Below are 19,974 nucleotides of genomic sequence, written 5' to 3' on the forward strand. Positions count from 1 at the left end.
TGATCCCTGGTGAGGGAGAATATGGAACACATCTGGTAGTTACTTTAGAGCTTTACAGAAGTTAGATTATACATGGAGTTTGAACCCAAATCTGTCTTAGTGGAGTCTGGAGTTATGATTCAATCTTGTGATTATTTTTCTAGCTCCAGAACAGTCATATCTGGGAATGTCAAAAAACACTCCTTAGCTCCCTGAGTCACAGAGTATGGGTCACTATTATAGGAAATACCAAATCTAGGATCCTAGAATTGTCACTCTCATTAACAAGCAGCAAGACCACATTCCTGTGGAGACAGAAGAGACTGACGCTACTGACCCATTCCAACATAATATAGTTCCTTGAAGCATACAAAAATTGAATGAGTCTTGAAAAATTATTTCAGTGTATCAAATAATCAGGTGCTGACACGTTTCAGCTGTTCTACTATATGTGTCAATTTTACTGAGGAAAGTCAATGAGGAAATGCAGCTGCTTTGTTTACTTGAGGTGGCAATGTCTCACTGTAGCCCAAATGACCTTGAACACAGGATATTCCCACCTCAGGTCCCCAAGTAGCTGTGATTGGCATTTATTACCATGCCACCATATATTACATAAACACTCTAATTATTACTCCAGGCTTCAACACTGATAGAAATGACTATTCTGATGTTAATTCTTCCAAGCTTTTCATCATGTTTGGATTCTTACCACCTTCTTAATGGAAATTAATATCACATTGATTTTATAGAGTAAGTTATAAATGGTGCCATCACACCTTTATCAAGGAGCTGTATAAGAGGTGGGTTTTTAAGGCAAAAGGAAGAATCTGACACTAGGATTGAGTTCTGCTTTTGTAGAGACAGTTTCATGCACTGTAAGAATTTTTAAGGGTTAAAGCTTTTGTTTTGGAGACTTTGTGTTGTTGCAATAATTGTCTACAACATAAAAGAATTAAGTGAAAACATTAATGAACAAGGGAGTAATTTTTGTATCCCGGAAGCAAACCCCAAGGCTGACTTTAACAATTCCTTTCATAAGGCTCACAATTTGGTGAGTAATAAATTACTACTGGCTTCAGTTTCCAGTCTCCTTTTGGCTTTGGTGCTGAACATCATAGTTACTTGACTTTTTGGAACCTTTAATCATACAGCATGTTGTCTTTCAGATTTGGATTCTTTGAGATATGCATTCATAACTTTGATAAAACTTGTGTTATCAAACCAAGAATTTAACTCAATGCAGAGCCACCTTCTTCAGGTTAATCCTACATCACTGATTGAAAACTTTTCTGCAGCTTTCTCATCTGCACAAATGACTATGTCAGACTGCTAAAGGCTTAGAAAATTATAGCACTGTTTAGAAATCACTAAAGCAAACATTACTGGCACTAAAAGGAGTCACTTTTTGCAGTTTACAGCGATTTCCATTTCAGTCATTGTGTATAAATACAAAGATCTATGTGGAAAAGGTTGTTAACTCATTTTTTCACTTATTAGCCTTGAATCCAAATGTTCAATGATATTTCCTTTTGTTCTATTTCTTTATGATGTATTCTTATTTATTTATTTATTTGGGCAGCAGGATGTGGGTTACTGGGGATTGAACTCAAGTGCACTCAACCACTGAGCCACATCCCCAGTAGTAATTTATTACTCACCTATTCTGTATTTTTATTTAGAGACAAGGTCTCACTGAGTTGCTTAGAGTCTCGCTTTCGCTGAGGCTTGCTTTGAACTCACGATCCTCTTGCCTCAGCCTCCAGAGCCCCTGGGATTACAGGTGTGTGCAACCGTGCCTTGCTATGTTGTGTTCTTATTGACTTCTGAACACTTGAGTCCAGCCCAGCCAAACACTTTCATTTTTGTGGCATTAACTCTGATGGTCCAAAATCAGATTCCTTTGTGTCTATTGCTTGAGATCTATCAGATGGTCTAATTTCTTTCCATTTTCTTGTTTCCAACTTCTCATCAATACTTGAAAACATTTGTTTTGCATTCACTGCATGGCATTTTTTAACCAGAATGGGATGTCTGGGATGTTGAAAAGAGCATTTTTGTTCTTTTTTACACCCCCTGAATAGGAAAAGTTCACAAATATGAAATAGCAAAACTTATCTTTGTAACATAGTGCACATGGTAAAATAAGGTGGCCAATAGATGTTTGAGTTGTGTTTTATATATTATATTACTATCTGGCTTGGTTCAACTGGGTGCAGTTTTCTGTGTGTATCTAGTATTTTTTAATGGATAAAATTACACATTAACAAATGCAAATTTTGTGTTACATGTGAACTGTTCTCTAAACTGCACTGAAACAAATTCACATTTTAAAAAAAGATCAGACTGATCTATTTTTCGCTTGATGATAGTTTCTGATAGAAGCATATCCTATGGCTGTTCCTTAGGACATCGAGTGATCATCAGACACAATCTGGGTATCTGGCCCACCAAGCCTAAAAATAAGTGCTGGCAGCACTAATCCATGAAATAGAAATGGTATATTTGTGAAGGACTTGAACAGTTCAAGAGAAATAAACAAATTGCCATGTATGGGTGTTTCAGAGCTTCACAGTAACTTCTACAGCTGATGCCAGATAAAGCAAGCAGAAAACTTTAAACTTGGTTTATGAAGAATCTGCATAATAATTAAAGCCAGCCAAAAGTGAACAACTACTATAACACAATCCCGTTTAAGAAAGTAGCTCTGTGCATACCTTTGGGCAGTACATTTTGTGTAGAAAGAAATGTCTTTAAGTATAGTTCAACAAAATATCATGGACAGTGACTGAGGAAAAAGAATAAGACCGGAAGATCAATGACCAGGAAGTCTGGGGAGGAGTTGTAGTTCTAAAATTAGAAGTTATACTCAGAAGAGAATGCTGGAATGACAGTGTTCTATGTGAACATGCCACAAAGGGTGTGTGTGTGTATGTGTGTGTGTGTGTGTATGTATGTGTGTGTGTGTATATATATATATATATATATATATATATATATATATATATATGAATGAAAGGAAATTTGCAATACACCTACAGACCCCTTACACCTAAACACAAAATTACTTCTGTCAATATTAGTTTCCAGAGGAAGAATATTTCTATGTAGGACACAGTAACTGTGTCAATAAATTATGGTAGAGCTTGCCACCTAGTTACCTAGGACTTCTTATACCATTAAGTCACAGACCAAAAAGAAAAAAAGTTGCCATGCTAGTTGGGGTAACTTGACTTTGATTTTGGTGACTAATAAGAAATTGTGTCACTGAGTATGCAGACAGGGAGGAGTATGTTTGGATTCACTGGGATATCTCTTAGTGGTTCTGTTTGCAAAGTAAAAGTTAATGGAAATCTTTAGTGACCCAATAAGAGAAAAAACTCTCTTATTTGCAGGTACGCAGTGCTATAGCTTGAGTGTGTCCTTTCAAAACTGAAATGCTGAAACTTGCTCCAGAGGCTGAGGTAGGAAGACTGAGTTCAGAGCCTTCCTCAGCAACTTAGCAACTCAGCCAGACTCTGTCTCTAAATGAAATAATAAAAATGGCTGGGGATGTGGCTCAGTGATTAAGCACCCTTGAGTTCAATCCCTGGTACCAAAAAAAAAAAAAAAAGCTGGGGTTGTGGCTCAGTGGTAGAGTGCTTGCCTAGCATGTGTGAGGCACTGGGTTTGATTGTGAGTGCCACATATAAATAAATGAATAAATTAAAAGTCCATCAACATCTGTAACAAAATTGAAAAAAAAAAACCCTTAATTCCCATTGTGGTGATATCAGGAGGCCCGAAGGAGGTGGGGCCATTTATGAAGTGATTAGGGATTAGATGCCCTTGTAAAAGGGTCTGAGGAGGGAGCTCCACGTTTTTGCCCCTTCCATTCCTTGTGCCATGTGAGGATCTAGTGTTCCTCTCCCTATGATACAACAGCAAGATGCTATCTGGGAAACAGAGAGGAGCCAAACACAACTTATTAACACCTTGATCTTGGATTTCACAGCATCAAAAATTGTGAGAAAGAAACTGCTATTCTATATAAATTAACCATTCTATGGTATTTTGTTATAGCAATACAGACTAAAACATGTAGTTAAATATTAACAGAATCATCTAGAATAGCATTAAGTAGTTGCTATTGAAGAAGATCAAATAGTGGTGATGAGAGCTGTTCTTCATGTGTTAAAAAATACATATATGTAACTTTATGAAATGAAACTTAGAAGCATTTTATTCTCTCAAAAAGTTAATCAACCACATTACAGTTTTTTAAAAAATCTATTTTATGATTCAAAGAGATTAGCAATTCATACTGCAAAAATTTTTTAAAAAAGCAAAACCAGCCACAAACTGAATCCAAACGTAAGTTCCCTGATTTAGTTTTCAAGGAGAAAAGACTAATTAATTCATTCAGGTGAGTTTTCAGTTCTGATATCTGTAAGACTCAACATATCCTAACTGTGACACTGCAATTCACAAAAAACTTACATGATCCAGTCTTGTCTTTTTTAAAGATTGATCATCGTTAAATTCATCCTCCTCATATGGCTCTGAAGAAGATGATAATTTTCTTTTCCTGGGCCCACCACCTTTTAAAACAGAAACATGCTCAAAGTTTGCACAGAAATAACAGGAATCAATTTAATTCAAAACAAAAATGTGTAATAAACTTGAGTCAGTTCCCTTGAAATTGGGCCTGATGTTCTTTCTTCTACATATGACTAGACTGAAGGAAGAGTGAATAGATACTCTTTGTTGGTCTTTGTTTGTCTACCCAAAGTAGAAATCATTTTAATACTGTACTTGTAAACTATCACTTTATTAATGTTAAAAGTACTCTCTCCAAATTTACAATTAATTCTACAAAGTGATAATGGGATTCCAGTGACTGAGTATTCAGCAATGAAAAAAAGTGAACTACTGGGGCTGGGATTGTGGCTCAGCAGTAGAGCACTCTTCTAGCATGTGCACCACATAAAAATAAATAAACGAAATAAAGGTATTGTGTCCAACTACTTCTAAAAAATAATTATTTAAAAAAGTGAACTATCAAGGCTAAGTTATCAAAAGCATCACAGATGCCATTAATTGTCTACCATGTACCAGATTTTGCACAAGGCCTTTTATAAACTACAATTTTATTTGCTTTTCACAATAAACTTACAAAGTAGGTAACATTTTATTTTACAAATGAGAAGGAACTCATATATACAGAAATTAAGCGAGGAATGTTTTCAACATAAAACAAGCAAGTGTAACAGTATGAGTAACAGGAAATCAGCACATTCTGCCAAGACTGAAACAAAAACAAATAAGCTACATAATCTTAAGAAGTGTTACGTATTCATACTTTTTATACCATGTATCTATTTCTGAAACACTTGGAATCTCAAGAGTGCCAATTCCTTAGACAGATTGCTGTTACCTTTGAAACACTGTTTCAAAGTTTCACCACAAAAGTTTCACCATTTTAGCATTAATTTTATCAGAAGCCTAACTGTGCATAAAATATATGTACATACCTGACAACTTTTGAGTTGTAAGATTAAAAATCTCATAGCAGCCATTACAAAATAAAACTGAATGTTATAAACCTTTAAAGCATGAATATTTGAATGTTTCCTACTGATTCATTTCATAATATAAATATGCATTCTGCATATTTGTGGCATCCATTTTTAAAAATAATTATCTAGGTACTTAGTCATTTCCTAAAAAGAGACTCCTCCTTGAAACCAATAAATAAATTTTTATTTTATCTTCTGAAATAAAAACTTTATAGGTACATATATTTCAAAAAATACTACATAAAAATACCCTTATTGTTTTTTGTTTGTTTGGTGCTAAGGACCAAACCCAGGGGCACTTAGCCACTGAGTCACACCCCTACCCTTTTAATTTTTTTTTTTTTTTTTTTTAATTTTGAGACAGAGTCTTGCCAAATTGCTCAGGCTGGCCTCGAACTTGTAATCCTCCTGCCTCAGCCTTCCCCTCCCCCAAGCTGCTGGAATTATAGACATGTACCATCACATCTGGCTCCCTTTATTGTTTAATATACAGGATGATACTGTTTATAAAAAGATTAAAATTTATGGTAAAACCAATGTTTACCGTCATGTTTTCGGACCTGTCCAAGACTGCTCATGTTAAAAAGCCTTTTGTTGGGTTGCTCAGTAGAGAGCTGTTGTTGCCTACTATTTGCAAGACTCTGGGTTCAATCAGATAAAAGGGGGAACCTTTTGTTGAAAATTGTGCTAATATACCCCAAACAGTTTCATGTCTTTATGACATAGTACATTAAAGATTATCTTGTCCAGAGCAACAGCATACACCTGTAATCTCAGTTACTCAGAAGGCAAGAGGATTTGTAAGTTCAAGGCCATCTGGGCAACTTAGTGATGCCCTGTCTCAAAAATAAAATAAAAGAATGAGGGATGTAGGGCCTGGATTGTGGCTTAGTGGTAGAGCTCTTGCCTAGCACATGTGAGGCAATAGGTTCAAACTTCAGACCACATAAAAATTAATAAGTAAAATAAAGGTATTGTGTCCATCTACAACTAAAAAAATAGAAAAATAAAAAATTTAAAAAAAGAAGAGGGGATATAGCTCAGTGGTAGAGTACTTCCCTTTATGTGACAGACTCTGGTTCAACCCATAATACACTAAAAACCAACCAAACAAAAAACCTCCACCCCCGCAAAGCTGTCTTATCTCCAAGGTTAGACAAATTTGATCACCTATACATTACCTCCACGTTTACTCCACTAAAACTGAGGATGTCTGATATGACTATCCTGTCCATTCCAAGATGCAGCAAGAAAGTTTTCTTAAAAAACCAAAACCTAATTCTTATTTCCTTGTAATTTACCACTTAATACTTTAAACAACATGTGAAAATGCAGCATAGGAACTGGGCTTGTGGCTCAGTGGTAGAAAGCTAACCTAGAATGTGCAGGGCCCTGGGTTCAATCCTCAGCACCAATAAAAATAAATGAATGAAATAAAGGTATTGTGTCCAACTACAACATATATATATATATATAATGAAAATGCAGTATAAGGGTAAGAAGAAAAATTTAGCTAGAGTTTAAATTTGATGAGGATTATAAACTCTGTAACAGCTGGGTTTATATTAACTTTGCTTTGTTACATGTCCTTAGTGTGAAAGCAAAAAAGAATATGTAAAAGTTTCCCAAGCCACAGGCAATTCAATAAATGTTATCTAAGCCTGTCATTTTTTAGCTTTAAAATAAGCACTAGAGTTGGGAGCGGTGGTGCATGCTTATAATCCCAGTGACTCAGGAGGAGGATTACAAGTTCAAAGGTAGCCTCAGAAACTTTACAGAGGCACTTAGCAACTCAGGGAGCCCCTGTCTCTAAACAAAAAGTAAAAAAGGGATGTGGCTCAGTGGTTAAGCACCCCTGGGCTTAATCCCCAGTAAGAACAACAATAACAACAAAAAAGCACTAAGGGTGTTATTGAGGAAGACACATTTAACTGTCTCCGGTACCATTTTGAATAACACAACAAATAATTTTTGACTTTCACTACATTCTTAATATATGCCAGGCACCACAGTAAGAAAATTAACATTAACTTTTAACAGTTCTTTACAACAACCTATGAGTTCAGCACTATTTTTATACTATTTTACTGCCAAGGAAACAAAGAGAAGAGTTAGACAACACTACCTAAGGTCACACAGCTGGTAAGTAAAAGACAAAAAAAGAATCTTGACGTTCCGTGTAGGTAGTAACCACAAAATACTGTTTCCTTGCTCAAAGTGGAAGAAACAAAAGGTTTAAAATATTTCCTACAGATGAAATCATATCACATTTATGATCCATTTTAACTCATCCACTTAACAGGAAGAAATGAGGTAGATAACTAAAGAGGGATGATGGGCCCAAGTAAACATATTATTTTCTATTTCTATACACATTTTAAGTATCAAAAATTTTTTAAAAGTAGAGAAATCCACTTAGGGAAATGAACATTCATCACACAAGCATTAACTAGCCAATCTTTAGCAAAAATAACATGGAAGTATATACAAAGAATTAAAATTGGGGGCTGGGGTTGTGGCTTAGAGTTACAGCGCTCACCTAGCATATGTGGGGTGCTGGGTTTGATACTCAGCACTACATAAAAATAAAGGTATTGCATCCAGCTACAACTAAAACAAAATAAAACAACAACAACAAAAAAGAATTAAAATTGACCGGGCATAGTGGTGCACGCCTGTAATCCCAGAAGCTCAGGGATGTTGAGACAGGAGGATTACAAGTTCAAAGCCAGCCTCAGCAACAGTGAGGCACTAAGCAACTCAGTGAGACCCTGTCTCTAAATAAAATACAAAATGGGGCTGGGGATGTGACTCAGTGGTCAAGTGCACCTGAGTTCAATCACTGGTACCAAAAAATAAAAAAAAAATAAAAAAGAATTAAAATTGTGCATATAATTTGAGGAACCTAATTTGAAATTTAGCCTACAGAAATAACATAAAGGTGTATATATAATGGTATTTAGTACTATAATTCTATAGTACTGTAATGTTTTATATCAATGGAAACATAATTGCTAATAGGAAGTTAGTTAATAAACTAATCCTGTGAGTAGTACCATGAAGTTATTTTAAAAATTGTTTAAAAATCTGATTGAACTGACCAAACTATTCATGATAAATGACTTTATAAAAATTAAAACCACTATTTTTTACATTTTATAATCTAATGTATGTGTGTGACTGGTATAAACAAACACAGGAAAAAGCTGAGGATGATATTAAGCAGATTTAAGAGTTATTAATGAAGCATAAGTTTACTTTCATTACTTACTTTAAATGTTTTTTGAGTAGTAGCATTACAGGTGAATTTTTTTTTTGATATGTACATTTAAAGAAAAATTGAGATAGCACTTGCTAAAAAATTGGAGATTTTTTAAAATATTGTAAGCTCCTTCAAATGCATTTATTTTTGTATCAGAAGCCTGAAACATAACATAAATATTTACTCAATGAAGGAATGCTGATTACCAGCTAAGGACTTTCCATAAGACATTATGTTCCTATTGACTCAGATTTGTAGACCCATAAATAAGACCACAATGCAATTAGAAAGGATAATTAAGAAAGAAAATATACCTTCCACAACTTAACTCTTATGGGATTTGATCTGTAAAAACAAGAAAATCTACCAGTGAGAAACTGACCCCTCTTTCTTGGGGGGAAAGGAAAAAAAAAGAAACCATCAACCTAGAAATCTGGTTTCCAAATAGCTATATGACCTCAGTTAAGTTACTTAACCTTCTTAACCTTCAGTTTCTTCATCTAAAAAAAACGGAAGCTATTAACACTTCACACATTCTTGAAAGAATTCATGAAGGTGCTGGGTAAATTGTAGAGCAATATTAATGAGAATATATTATTAAATAACTAATAAATCAGCATGATTTAAAACTAAGTCAAGCATACCTGCGTCACCAAACATCAGCAAGGCAGCAGCAATTGCCCCATCCATAGTGCTTGTTGACTCAATCAACTAACAAAGAGAAAAGAAAAATGTTTTTAAAAGAACACTTAAGAAATATTTAAAACAAACATATTATACAAGGTATTATCATTTAAGTTCATTAAGTCGTATGATCAATTTTCACAAAACTTAGGTTATTTAAAAAGTCTAAACTTACCTAAGCATAACTTAAAATTTGATTTATTCATTATCACTATAAAGAAAAATCAAAACAATCAAATATACACAGCATATTCTAGGTTTCTGTCAAAAAGCCTTGAAAACTTCCTATCTGTGTATTTAGGCACTGAGCGTATGTAGGATACGGGGAGAGGGAAAGAAAGGAGAGGGGCAAACAGAGATACTTATATAATTCCTTTTTTCACTTCTGGGGGTAAAAATTACAATTTGGCTCCTTTAAAAACTGGATACTTGGACTGGGGTTGTGGCTCAGAGGTAGAGCGCGCTTACCTAGCAAGCGTGAGGCACTGGGTTCTATCCTCAGCACCACATAAAGTAAAAATCAAGACATTGTGTCCACCTATAACTAAAAAATAAATATTTTTAAAAACCTGGATATTTCTATTTATTTATTTGGTACCAGGTATTGAACCCCTGGAGCACTTAACCAGTGAACCACATCCCTAACCCTTTTTTATTTTGCAGCAGGGTCTCATGAAATTGCTGAGGCTGATCTCCGGAGTCACTGGGATTACAGGCATGTGCTACAGCAGCCAGCTAAAACTGGATACTTCTTACATGAATGAAAGGGCTCTTGATTTTTCCTGTTTCTGAATTGCTTGAAGTTTTTCAAGAACATGTGTATATATTACTTACATTAGCAATTTCAAGGTAATGTATTTATATCATTCAGTAATATATTAAATTTTAGAAAAAAATAAACCATCCCATATTTTTTCTCATTATTTCCCTTATTTTCAATAAATTACCAAAGATCTTACTTCTTTAAATAAGGTATTTTTGTACTAAATGAAAGTCTCTAATCAAATATAAGAATGTTTCCCTCCATACAAGTTTTCCCTAATCTTACATGCATAGATATCCTGTAAGTCCCTCTTCTTATTTTTTAATATTAAGTTGTAGATGGACATACAATATCTTTATTTTTATGTGGTGCTGAGGATCGAACCCAGTGCCTCACACATGCAAGGCAAGCGCTTTACCACTAACCTATAGTCCTAGCCCCGCTCTTCGTTTTCAAAATAGCCAAAGCATATCTTTATCAAGCCTAGGACTAAATTTATATTTCACAACTTCTTAAATTCCTTTATATGGGTCTAAAAACTTGCATACTAGTTTATAAATATCACCTTTAATGATATTTGAACTAATAAGGATCACTTTATTAGTTTCTTGAAGAAACACATTACTTCAAGAGAGTGCTCTGCTTTGGAGTGAGTGATATGCTAAATTTCTACAACTTCAGATATTGATTAATGAAGTCAGAGACATGTATACCAATGTTATTTTCCCACCAAAATTATAAAATTAGAGGAAAATATTTCTGTAGGAATGAAATCTCTTTGAAGATAGACAATCAAGCTAGATATTTTTCAACTCAGATTTATTCTTTTATGTTCAATATTTTAAATATTCCATCAAGTTTATTTGCTGGAAGCTTTTTCCTTATTACTTCTTTCCAACACTTACAAGTAGCCTCTGTAACTACTAGCAACTGCATCAGTTTTGATTTTAGAAAAAATTACATGAGCAGGCAAGTAATACTGTTGGCAAGGAAAAATGTAGACTACAGATGTCACAGAAGTTTCATTTAGCTAACAATAAAGTACCAAAATGATTTGGGGGAGGGAATCCAGTAGGTTCATATTAAAAATGACAGAAAAGATGGTAGTAATTGAATTTACTTTAGTGTTCTTCAAACTGGTAGGCACAAGCCAAGCTTTTTCACAGACATGTTTTGTTTGGACTAAACAGCATTTTAGTTTCTTTCTTTAAACTGGTTAGTACTAAAAGGAATAAAATGCATGCCATAAGAGAGATAACCTCTAAATCTGCTAAGTAAAAGGAGCCAGTAAAAACTATCACATAATATATGATCACTTTATATGAAATGTCCAGAGGGGGCAAATCAATAAAGATCAGACCAAAAAAAAAAAAAAAACCAAAGTGGAGTAGGGTTGAGGATGTAGTTCAGCAGTTGAGTGCATGGACTCTGCGTTTGAACATATACAAGGCCCTGGGTTCAATCCCCAGCACCACATACACACACACATATAAAAGTGATTTCCCAGGGCTGGGGGAGAGAGGAAGGAGTGACTGCTTATGGGTAGGAAGCTTCTGTTTGAAATGATTAAAATGTTCTAAAATTGTAGTGATTCACTGCACAACTTGGTAAACACACACAAAAACCCACACCAAATTATACAAAATGATCTTTAGAGAATACAAAGTATATCTCAATAAAACTGTTAAAATGGTGACAGCACTAATTAAAAATCAAACCTTTTAACTTTAGTTGAAAAACATGACTATCTAGTAACAATAGCTATCACTCATAGCTCACATGGCCATATCCTGCTACAGATAAGAAGTAATTACCCCTTTTAGAAAAAGCACATATTCCACAGTATGCTAATGCCTACCATTTCAAAGATACCGGCCTAGCCTATACAGATATAGTAACTTTTAGCCTCAGATTACAAGAAGGGAATTGGTGCAATAGATGAAAAGATTAAAAAAATTGAGAATTTGCAATTATATGATACTCCCCTTCAACTAATAATTGGCAGAGCTACTTGTTTACTAATAAATTATTTACTAATATTTAGACATTTATTCCCTATCTAATACATAATCAATTGATCAATTTTTATTTTCTCTTATAACAAGAGATACCTACTACAGATCAAACTTTATGCAGTCAACTATAGCCACTTGTTTCTACAGTTAAATCAGTATTTCTCAGCAAAGGTGTGAATACCAGGATAATCCTTTCTTATAGAAGACTCTTCAGTACTGTAGGGTATTTAACATTATTGGCTTCAGGGCACTAAATGGCAATACCAACCATTTATTGTTATGGGGGTGGGGGTGGGTTCTGATCTTTACAAGTGTTTCTAGTGGGAGGTTCTATTCAAGCACAACTAACAACTTACAACCTACCTGGGCTAGAAAGGTTTACATTATCTTAATAGTTATAGGTGAATAATCACACCTATTAACGAGTTAAGACTCATTTCTGGTATTCACCTTTATTAAATAAAATGATAACTAATCATTTCTTCAAAGATAAAGTATCTTTAGCAAACTAACCACCAACCACTAACTATAACGTTGGACTCAGGAGAGATTTCATCACTACTACAGCTATAATAGCTAATTACTATAAAAGATATAACCTTAAGTAAATCATTGTCACTTCTTTGTGGAAAAAGTTCCTTCAAGGTCTGAAGTTTAGCATCTTTAAGGTCTTCCAATTCTGAAAGGTCTTCCAATTCTGAAATATCATCATTTCTTTGTGCCACGGTAGGAAGGCCTTGGGACTCTTCATCTTCAGATGGCTCAGACCTAAACACATTTTTCAGAAGAAGAAAAACATTTTTAATGTATTGCTAATGCTTTTTCATTATATTCTCTATATGTTTACACACAATATAGAACATTTGTGCATTTTTTCAATATTAACTGCAATCTATGTTTGTCAAACAGTAAAAGAACTATTTTTAATTTCAGTATTGTTAGGTGTGTAAGTCTAATTACCAAGTCAGCATACTTTGAAGAAAATCTCAAATTATCTGGGCTGGCATGGAAAAGAACAACGGGAACTACCTGGCATTTATTTTGTTAAGATTTAAATACATTTACTAAATGTGTGCCTACTCTTTCCTATTTTTTACCATTACTGTACATCTCAGATACTGAAATCCTGCTCCTAAGAAATCGGGAAACTTACACTGATACAAAAATAAAAGAATTTTCAGGGCTCAGTAATCAGGACCTAAGTGTTAAAATTGGAATGATCTCATTCAATAGAAGTCTCTTTGCCAGGAACAAAACAATTCCTCAGCAAAAAGCATTTGTTTAACATGAGGGCTTATTCTTCGACAACTAATTTTAATCCTGTTCCGTTTCATTTCATGTTTGACATTCAGTGTTAATTCACTTCATATATCCTCAGTTAAAAAAAAAAAATCTCACTTTGAAATCTGGTTTGATATATATATATATATATATATATATATATATATATAGGTATAGGTATTCTAGAAATCAGAACTAAAATAGTAACAAATGGGTAAATTATAAAACCAGAGAAAAGACAGCAAGGTAGGAAATACTAAAGTATATTCCTAATGTCAGTGAATGCAATTTTACTATGTAGCTAATTCTACTTTTAGACTGCTTTCTAAACACATATTTCTATACATATTTACAATAGCTCTCTTGTGTCTTTCAGGGCACTGGTGATGCATGAGAACATTTAAAAGCAAACTCCCAAGGACTAAGAATATGTATACTACAAAGATTCTAGGATGACTTCTTGAACTTTGTTCTAAGAAACTGATCACATAAAGTAAATAAATCTCTTCCTTTATCATTATACTTTCAAGTATAGAAAGACAATTACACGTGTCTCTTTTTCCATTATTATACCTGAACTTATCAATCTTGACACGATCAACTCTGAATTTACATTCTGCTTCATTACTTTCTTCCTTCCCTTCTTTGTCTCCTAAAAAAATCATTCAAGTTGGAATTCTTTTACAATTTCTCCCCTGTATAACCACTTTCAAAGATCTTTACTCTTCAGGCTGTCATGTAATTTCTATATAGTGAAGAGACTCACACCACTTATAGTGGGACAAACTCAGGAACCTCTTGATATACTAAGCATTAATAATTATTATGCTTTGGATTTAACTTCCAGTTTACAAGAAATTCAAGTGACACGAGGAATTAAATTCAACAACATTGTAAGAATAAAAATGTTTTCTTCAGGAAAAGACTAGATCTCTTCAATAAGTTAAAGTCTCTAAAACAGAGGAGGGGGGTGGTCAAGTATGGTGGCACACACCTATAATCCCAGCTACTTGGAAAGGTGAGGCAGAAAGATTCCAAGTTTGAGGCCAGGCTAGGTATCTTGGCCAGATCCTCTCTGAAAATAAAAAGGGCTCAATGGTCAAGCACTTTGCTTAGAATATGCTAGGACCTAGGTTCCACAGTATCACACAAAAAAGCAGGAGTCAAAGTAGACTATTTTAGTTATAAGAGTTGAATCATAATAATTTAGTAGATGTTCCTTTGTTTGGATCCTACTTTGAAAAACCAGATATAAAATACATGAAAGCTGAATATAAACAGGAAATATAAGATGACAGAGAATTATTGATTGATAATCATATTGATTTTTTTGGTGGGGAGGCAGATGAATAATCAAGTACTAAGGGGGATATGTTGGGATGTCTGTTACTGACTTTAAATATTTCAGCTGAAAATAAAAGGGAAATAGGGAAAATAATCATTAAATCTATGAAGTAGGTTTACAGATGTTCGTTATGTACTAATTTTATTTTTTATTTTTTTAAAGAGAGAGAGAGAATTTTTTAATATTTATTTTTCAGTTTCGGCGGACACAACATCTTTGTATGTGGTGCTGAGGATCGAACCCGGGCTACATGCATGCCAGGCGAGCACGCTACCGCTTGAGCCACATCCCTAGCCCCTAATTTTATTTTCTTGTATGCTTTAAAAAAAATAAAAGGAGGGGCTGTGGTTGTGGCTCAGTGGTAGAGTTTGTCTAGCACATATGAGGCACTGGGTTCGATTTTCAACACCACATATAAATACAAAAAAAGGACTATCAAGAACTTAAAAAAAATACTTTTTTTAAAAAAAGGAAAATCTATAAAATAAACGAGACAACCACTTGTTCTTTTATGTGATCTCCTGTTGAAAGCAAGGTCTCCTTTCTCAATGCCAGAGATTCCTGTCCTTTGTTCTTTTTACAGGACTTCTGCTTTATCTATCTTTCTACTCAATCTTTTTTCTGTCTAAGCTCTTCCTCCTAATCCTACAAGATTAGGATAGTAATCTTGTTCTCAAGATTACATTCATAATTCAATTAATTCAATGTACCAGAAATTTTAGGCACTGGGGACACAGCAGCAAAAAAGTAAATTCTGGGCTGGGATTTTAGTGCAGTGGTTGTGTGCTTGCCTAGCAAGTGTGAGGCACTGGGTTCAATCTTCAGTACATAAAAACAAACAAACAAATAAATAAAGGCATTGTGTCCATTTATAACTAAAAATATTTTTTTAAAAACAAATTCTCGGGTGCTGGGGTTATGGCTCAGTGGTAGAGCGCTCGCCTAGCACGTGTGAGGCCCTGGGTTCGATCCCCAACACCACATAAAAATAAGTAAATAAAATGAAGGTATGAAATAAAAATAAAAAAAATAAATTCTCGGTCACAAATTTTATTAGACTCATTTTTCCTGCTTCCTTATTTCTGCGTGGTTCCAAATCTACTGTTTTTATTTATTTTGTCCCAACACTTCAGAGAAACTGCTCTCATTAAGGACAAAAATGTCCTCTACTTAGGTAACAGGGATAAAAACTTGCTTATCTAAGTTTCCCTCAGTGGTTGACACTGACAAGCACTATTAATGACAATTGACAAGCCTATCCTTGAAAACTTGGCCCCACCCTCACTCATGGGTTCTCCAAGGTTACTTCTGACTTTTCTTTACTTCTCTGTCCTTAATCTCTAAAACTGGCTCTTCTTTTTTTCCTTTTACTTTCTTGAATTACTGATGTTACTTGGGATTCTGTCTTCCGTTCCTTCTTGTCTATGTGTGCTTCCTTGAATCAACTGCCAAGTTTCTAATATCTACATCAATGGGTTTGGGCGGGGGAGGCGTTGATTTTGCTACAAAAGAACAGCAGTGATGTCTAGACAGATTTTTTTTTTAAAAGAGAGAGAGAAAATTTTTTTAATATTTATTTTTTAGTTTTCGGTGGACACAACATCTTTATTTTATTTTTATGTGGTGCTGAGGCTCGAACCCAGCGCCCGCACATGCCAGGTGAAAGCACTACCATTTGAGCCACATCCCCAGCCCTAGACAGATTTTTGATTATTTTGATTTGATATGTACTACTGGCATTTAATGGGTAAAGGTCAGAGATGATGCAAAATTAATCGTACTACAATGTAAATATAAAGTAGAGTCCTCACAAAAAAGAATTATCTGCACCCAAATGTCAAGGATGTCAAGGTTAAGAAATTCTGATTGTGCGAAGAATGTAAGCTCAGTGATAGAGTGCTAGCCTAGCATAAACAAGGCACTGGATTCTATCGCCAGCACTGAAAATGAGATAAACCCTGACAACCAAAATGCTCATATATGGGGACTGACTCAATTAAACTATAGAACACTCAACTATGGAGCTGAAAAAAGATGAAAGATTATTGCAAATTAATGATTCAATAGTGGCCTGAAAATATTAAATGGAAAATTCTAAAAACTAACTATTCATGTTTTAAATAACTTTTAATTATAGAATATAATTGTTCTAATTTTTTAATATTTTTTAGTTGTAGTTGGACACAATACCTTTAAGTATTTTTATGTGGTGCTGAGGACTGAACTTAAGGCCTTGCAAATGCTAGGCGAGCGTTCTACTGCTAAACTACAACCCCAGCCCTAATTATTCTAATTTTTATTAGTTACTGCTATTTGTCATTATGCCTAATTTATAAATTAAATTTTATTACAGGTATGTATGTATAGAAACAAGATGGTATATATAGCATTCAATACTAACCAGTTTCAGGCTTCTACTATTGTCCATGAAACGTATATCCACAGATAAGGGGGAGTTACTATACATATGTAGTATACCATCTTTTGTGTACGAAAGAAGAAAAAAATGACAGATGAGCTGGGTGTGGTAGTGCAATTGGGAGGCTGAAGCAGGACAACCTCAAATTCATAGTCAGCCTCAACAACTCAGTAAGGCCTTAAGCAACTCCGCAAGACCCTGTCTCAAAAAAAAAAAAAAAAAAAAAAAATGTAAAAAGAGGCTAGAGATGTTGCTCAGTGGTTAAATGTCATGGGTTTAATCCCCAGTACCCCTTCTCCCCTGCAAAAACAGATGAAACAAAACCAGTATAACCAAGTAACTAAACAAACTGGTTATTTCTGAGGTGGTATGGGGGCAGGGTTGGAATGGAGAAGAAAAAGCAAAGGGAGTAAGGGAGTGTGACTCTTCTGAGTATATCCTTTATATAGAGTTTTGATTTCTGAGATCTTGTTAATATTTTAAATGTTTTCAAATTTTAAAACAGGGGCCAGGTGTGGTGGCCTGTAATTACACCTGTAATCCCAGTGGCTCGGGAGGCTGAGTCAGGAGAATTGCTAGTTCAAAGCCAGCCTCCTGGACAAAAGTGAGGTGTTAAGCAACTCAGTGAGAACCTGTCTCTAAATAAAACACAGAAAATAGGGTTGGGGATGTGGCTCAGTGGTTGAGTACCCTTGAGTTCAACCCCTAGTACCCTTGGACCCCACCAAAAAATCTAAACAGGGACAACATACATATCTTAAAAAAAAAATACAAAGAGAAGTTAATGAATCTGGGTATATTTCAAATGAGTAACTCTGAGAAAAATTTAAGTATATACCTTAACTCTAAAGACAAAACAAAACTTATAAATAAATCTTGAGCTCAATTTGTTGAGCCTAATGGTCAAATGATACAGATACAGCAATTCTGAAACTATTTTAAGCATACTTGATGCCTACAAAAATTAGTAAGTATACTGATATTGATTAATTTCTGTCAAATAAATACAGAACCAGAGATAAGAAATAGCCTTGTAGTGACAATTAGAATGAAGGTATCATTACAAACAAACACAAATTTTCACATTTTCTTTTTCTCTTCCATCTTCCCTCCGAGACCCTAGATCATTCCATTAAAAGGGCAATGCCATAACCTCTAACTTCACCCAGTAACAAAGAAAGAACTCTTCTTGTTCACAAATTTAAAAATACCATTCCCTACTAAAAGCAATCCAGAGCTACTTGAGAAATGGCCAATTCCCATTTCAGTCCTGGGGCAGGGAAAGTGCAAATCTGGAACATCTTGTACCAAGAAAGGGAGGCTCAAAAAAATGAGAGGAATTTCTCAGACAGACACAATGGCCTGCTTGAAAGGGCCCTCATCTGCCAAAACAGTACTTTGTGCATCAAAATGAATAAGCAAGGAGTGGTAGCATTCAACTCTAATCTCAGGAACTTTGGAGGCTTTGGCAGGAAGATCACATGTTCTAGGCCAGCCTGGGTAATTTAGTAAGATCCTGTCTCAAAAGAAAAAGAACAGGGATGTATAGCTGAGTCGGAGAGTCTTGCTTAAAAATGTGTGAGGCCTTGGGTTTAATATTCAGTACTGGTAAAACAAAACAAAACAAAAAACCACATAGTGATAGATTAGAAACTAATGAATCAGCATCTATGAGACTATAATGATGGATAATATTGTACTACATAAATAAATGAATAAATTTCTTTACAGAATACTGAATAATAAAAGTGTAAGTTTTAGAGTGACAGACAGAACATCACCATTTTACAACTACCTCTGTCAAAACTGAGCAAGAATCAAGATGCCAAAACTGAGTTTAAAAGAAAATAGAACCATTACCCAATCCCAAGTATCTCTCCACATTACTTAAGTATTACAAAATGGCAACTTTATAGAAGAAACCTAGCTAGGATAAAGAAAACAGGGTGATCAAAGTTCATTTAATCAATAAAGGACAAACAGATATCATGTGCCTCCTAATAAGACACACTGAGAAGAACATGAAATCACTTATGGTTTATTCCTTCCGTCTAACTTAAAATTTAATTATGAAAAAACACCAAGTAAACCCAAGTATGAAGTCATCCTATGAAAATCTGACTTGTTACTTCAACAGTGAATATCATGAGAAACAAACAAATAAAAACAGAGAAAATTTTGAGATTAGACAAAATAAAAGAGATACAACAAACTAAATCCAAATGATCCTGGGGAAAAATTACTATAAGATATTCCTCAAAATATGGTACAAGCGGGCTGGGGCTGTAGCTCAGTGGTAGAGTACTTGCCTCGAATGCGTGAGGCACTTGGTTTGATCCTCAGCACCACATAAAAATAAATAAAGATATTGTGTTCATCTACAACTATATATACACACACACATATATATATATATGGTCCAAGGATTAACTGCTAGTCCTCCAATTCCAATTGCTTGTCTGTCCATGACAAAATAAGTAATCTGTACTAGAAAGTAAAACAACTACATTAAAAACATTGCTTAGTTCAGCTGAATTTTTTCCATTGCCAAGACTTAAGAATAACCTTGATTTACAATTTAGGGCATACTACTATTCACAAACCAGTACTTTGAGTAGAAATGCTACAAAGACATTATTAGAATAAACGGTATTATATCAATGTAATT

At 34.5% G+C, this 19,974-nt stretch overlaps 1 protein-coding gene across 3 annotated transcripts in view; it reads right to left on the minus strand.

Annotated features, from left to right (window-relative positions):
• The window catches only part of Smarcad1 (SNF2 related chromatin remodeling ATPase with DExD box 1), a 75,545-nt gene that overhangs the window by 38,154 nt on the left and 17,417 nt on the right, over positions 1–19,974 (minus strand). For all 3 annotated transcript variants that reach the window (XM_071614540.1, XM_027926769.3, XM_071614541.1), the window contains exons 4-6: positions 12,861–13,029; positions 9,444–9,510; positions 4,459–4,559 (exon numbers count right to left, since the gene is read on the minus strand). In XM_071614540.1, the coding sequence (XP_071470641.1) occupies positions 4,459–4,559; positions 9,444–9,510; positions 12,861–13,029 (337 nt within the window). The remainder of the gene's footprint in view (positions 1–4,458; positions 4,560–9,443; positions 9,511–12,860; positions 13,030–19,974) is intronic.

Source organism: Marmota flaviventris, chromosome 7 (assembly GCF_047511675.1).
Source record: "Marmota flaviventris isolate mMarFla1 chromosome 7, mMarFla1.hap1, whole genome shotgun sequence".
Classification (NCBI taxonomy): domain Eukaryota; kingdom Metazoa; phylum Chordata; class Mammalia; order Rodentia; family Sciuridae; genus Marmota; species Marmota flaviventris.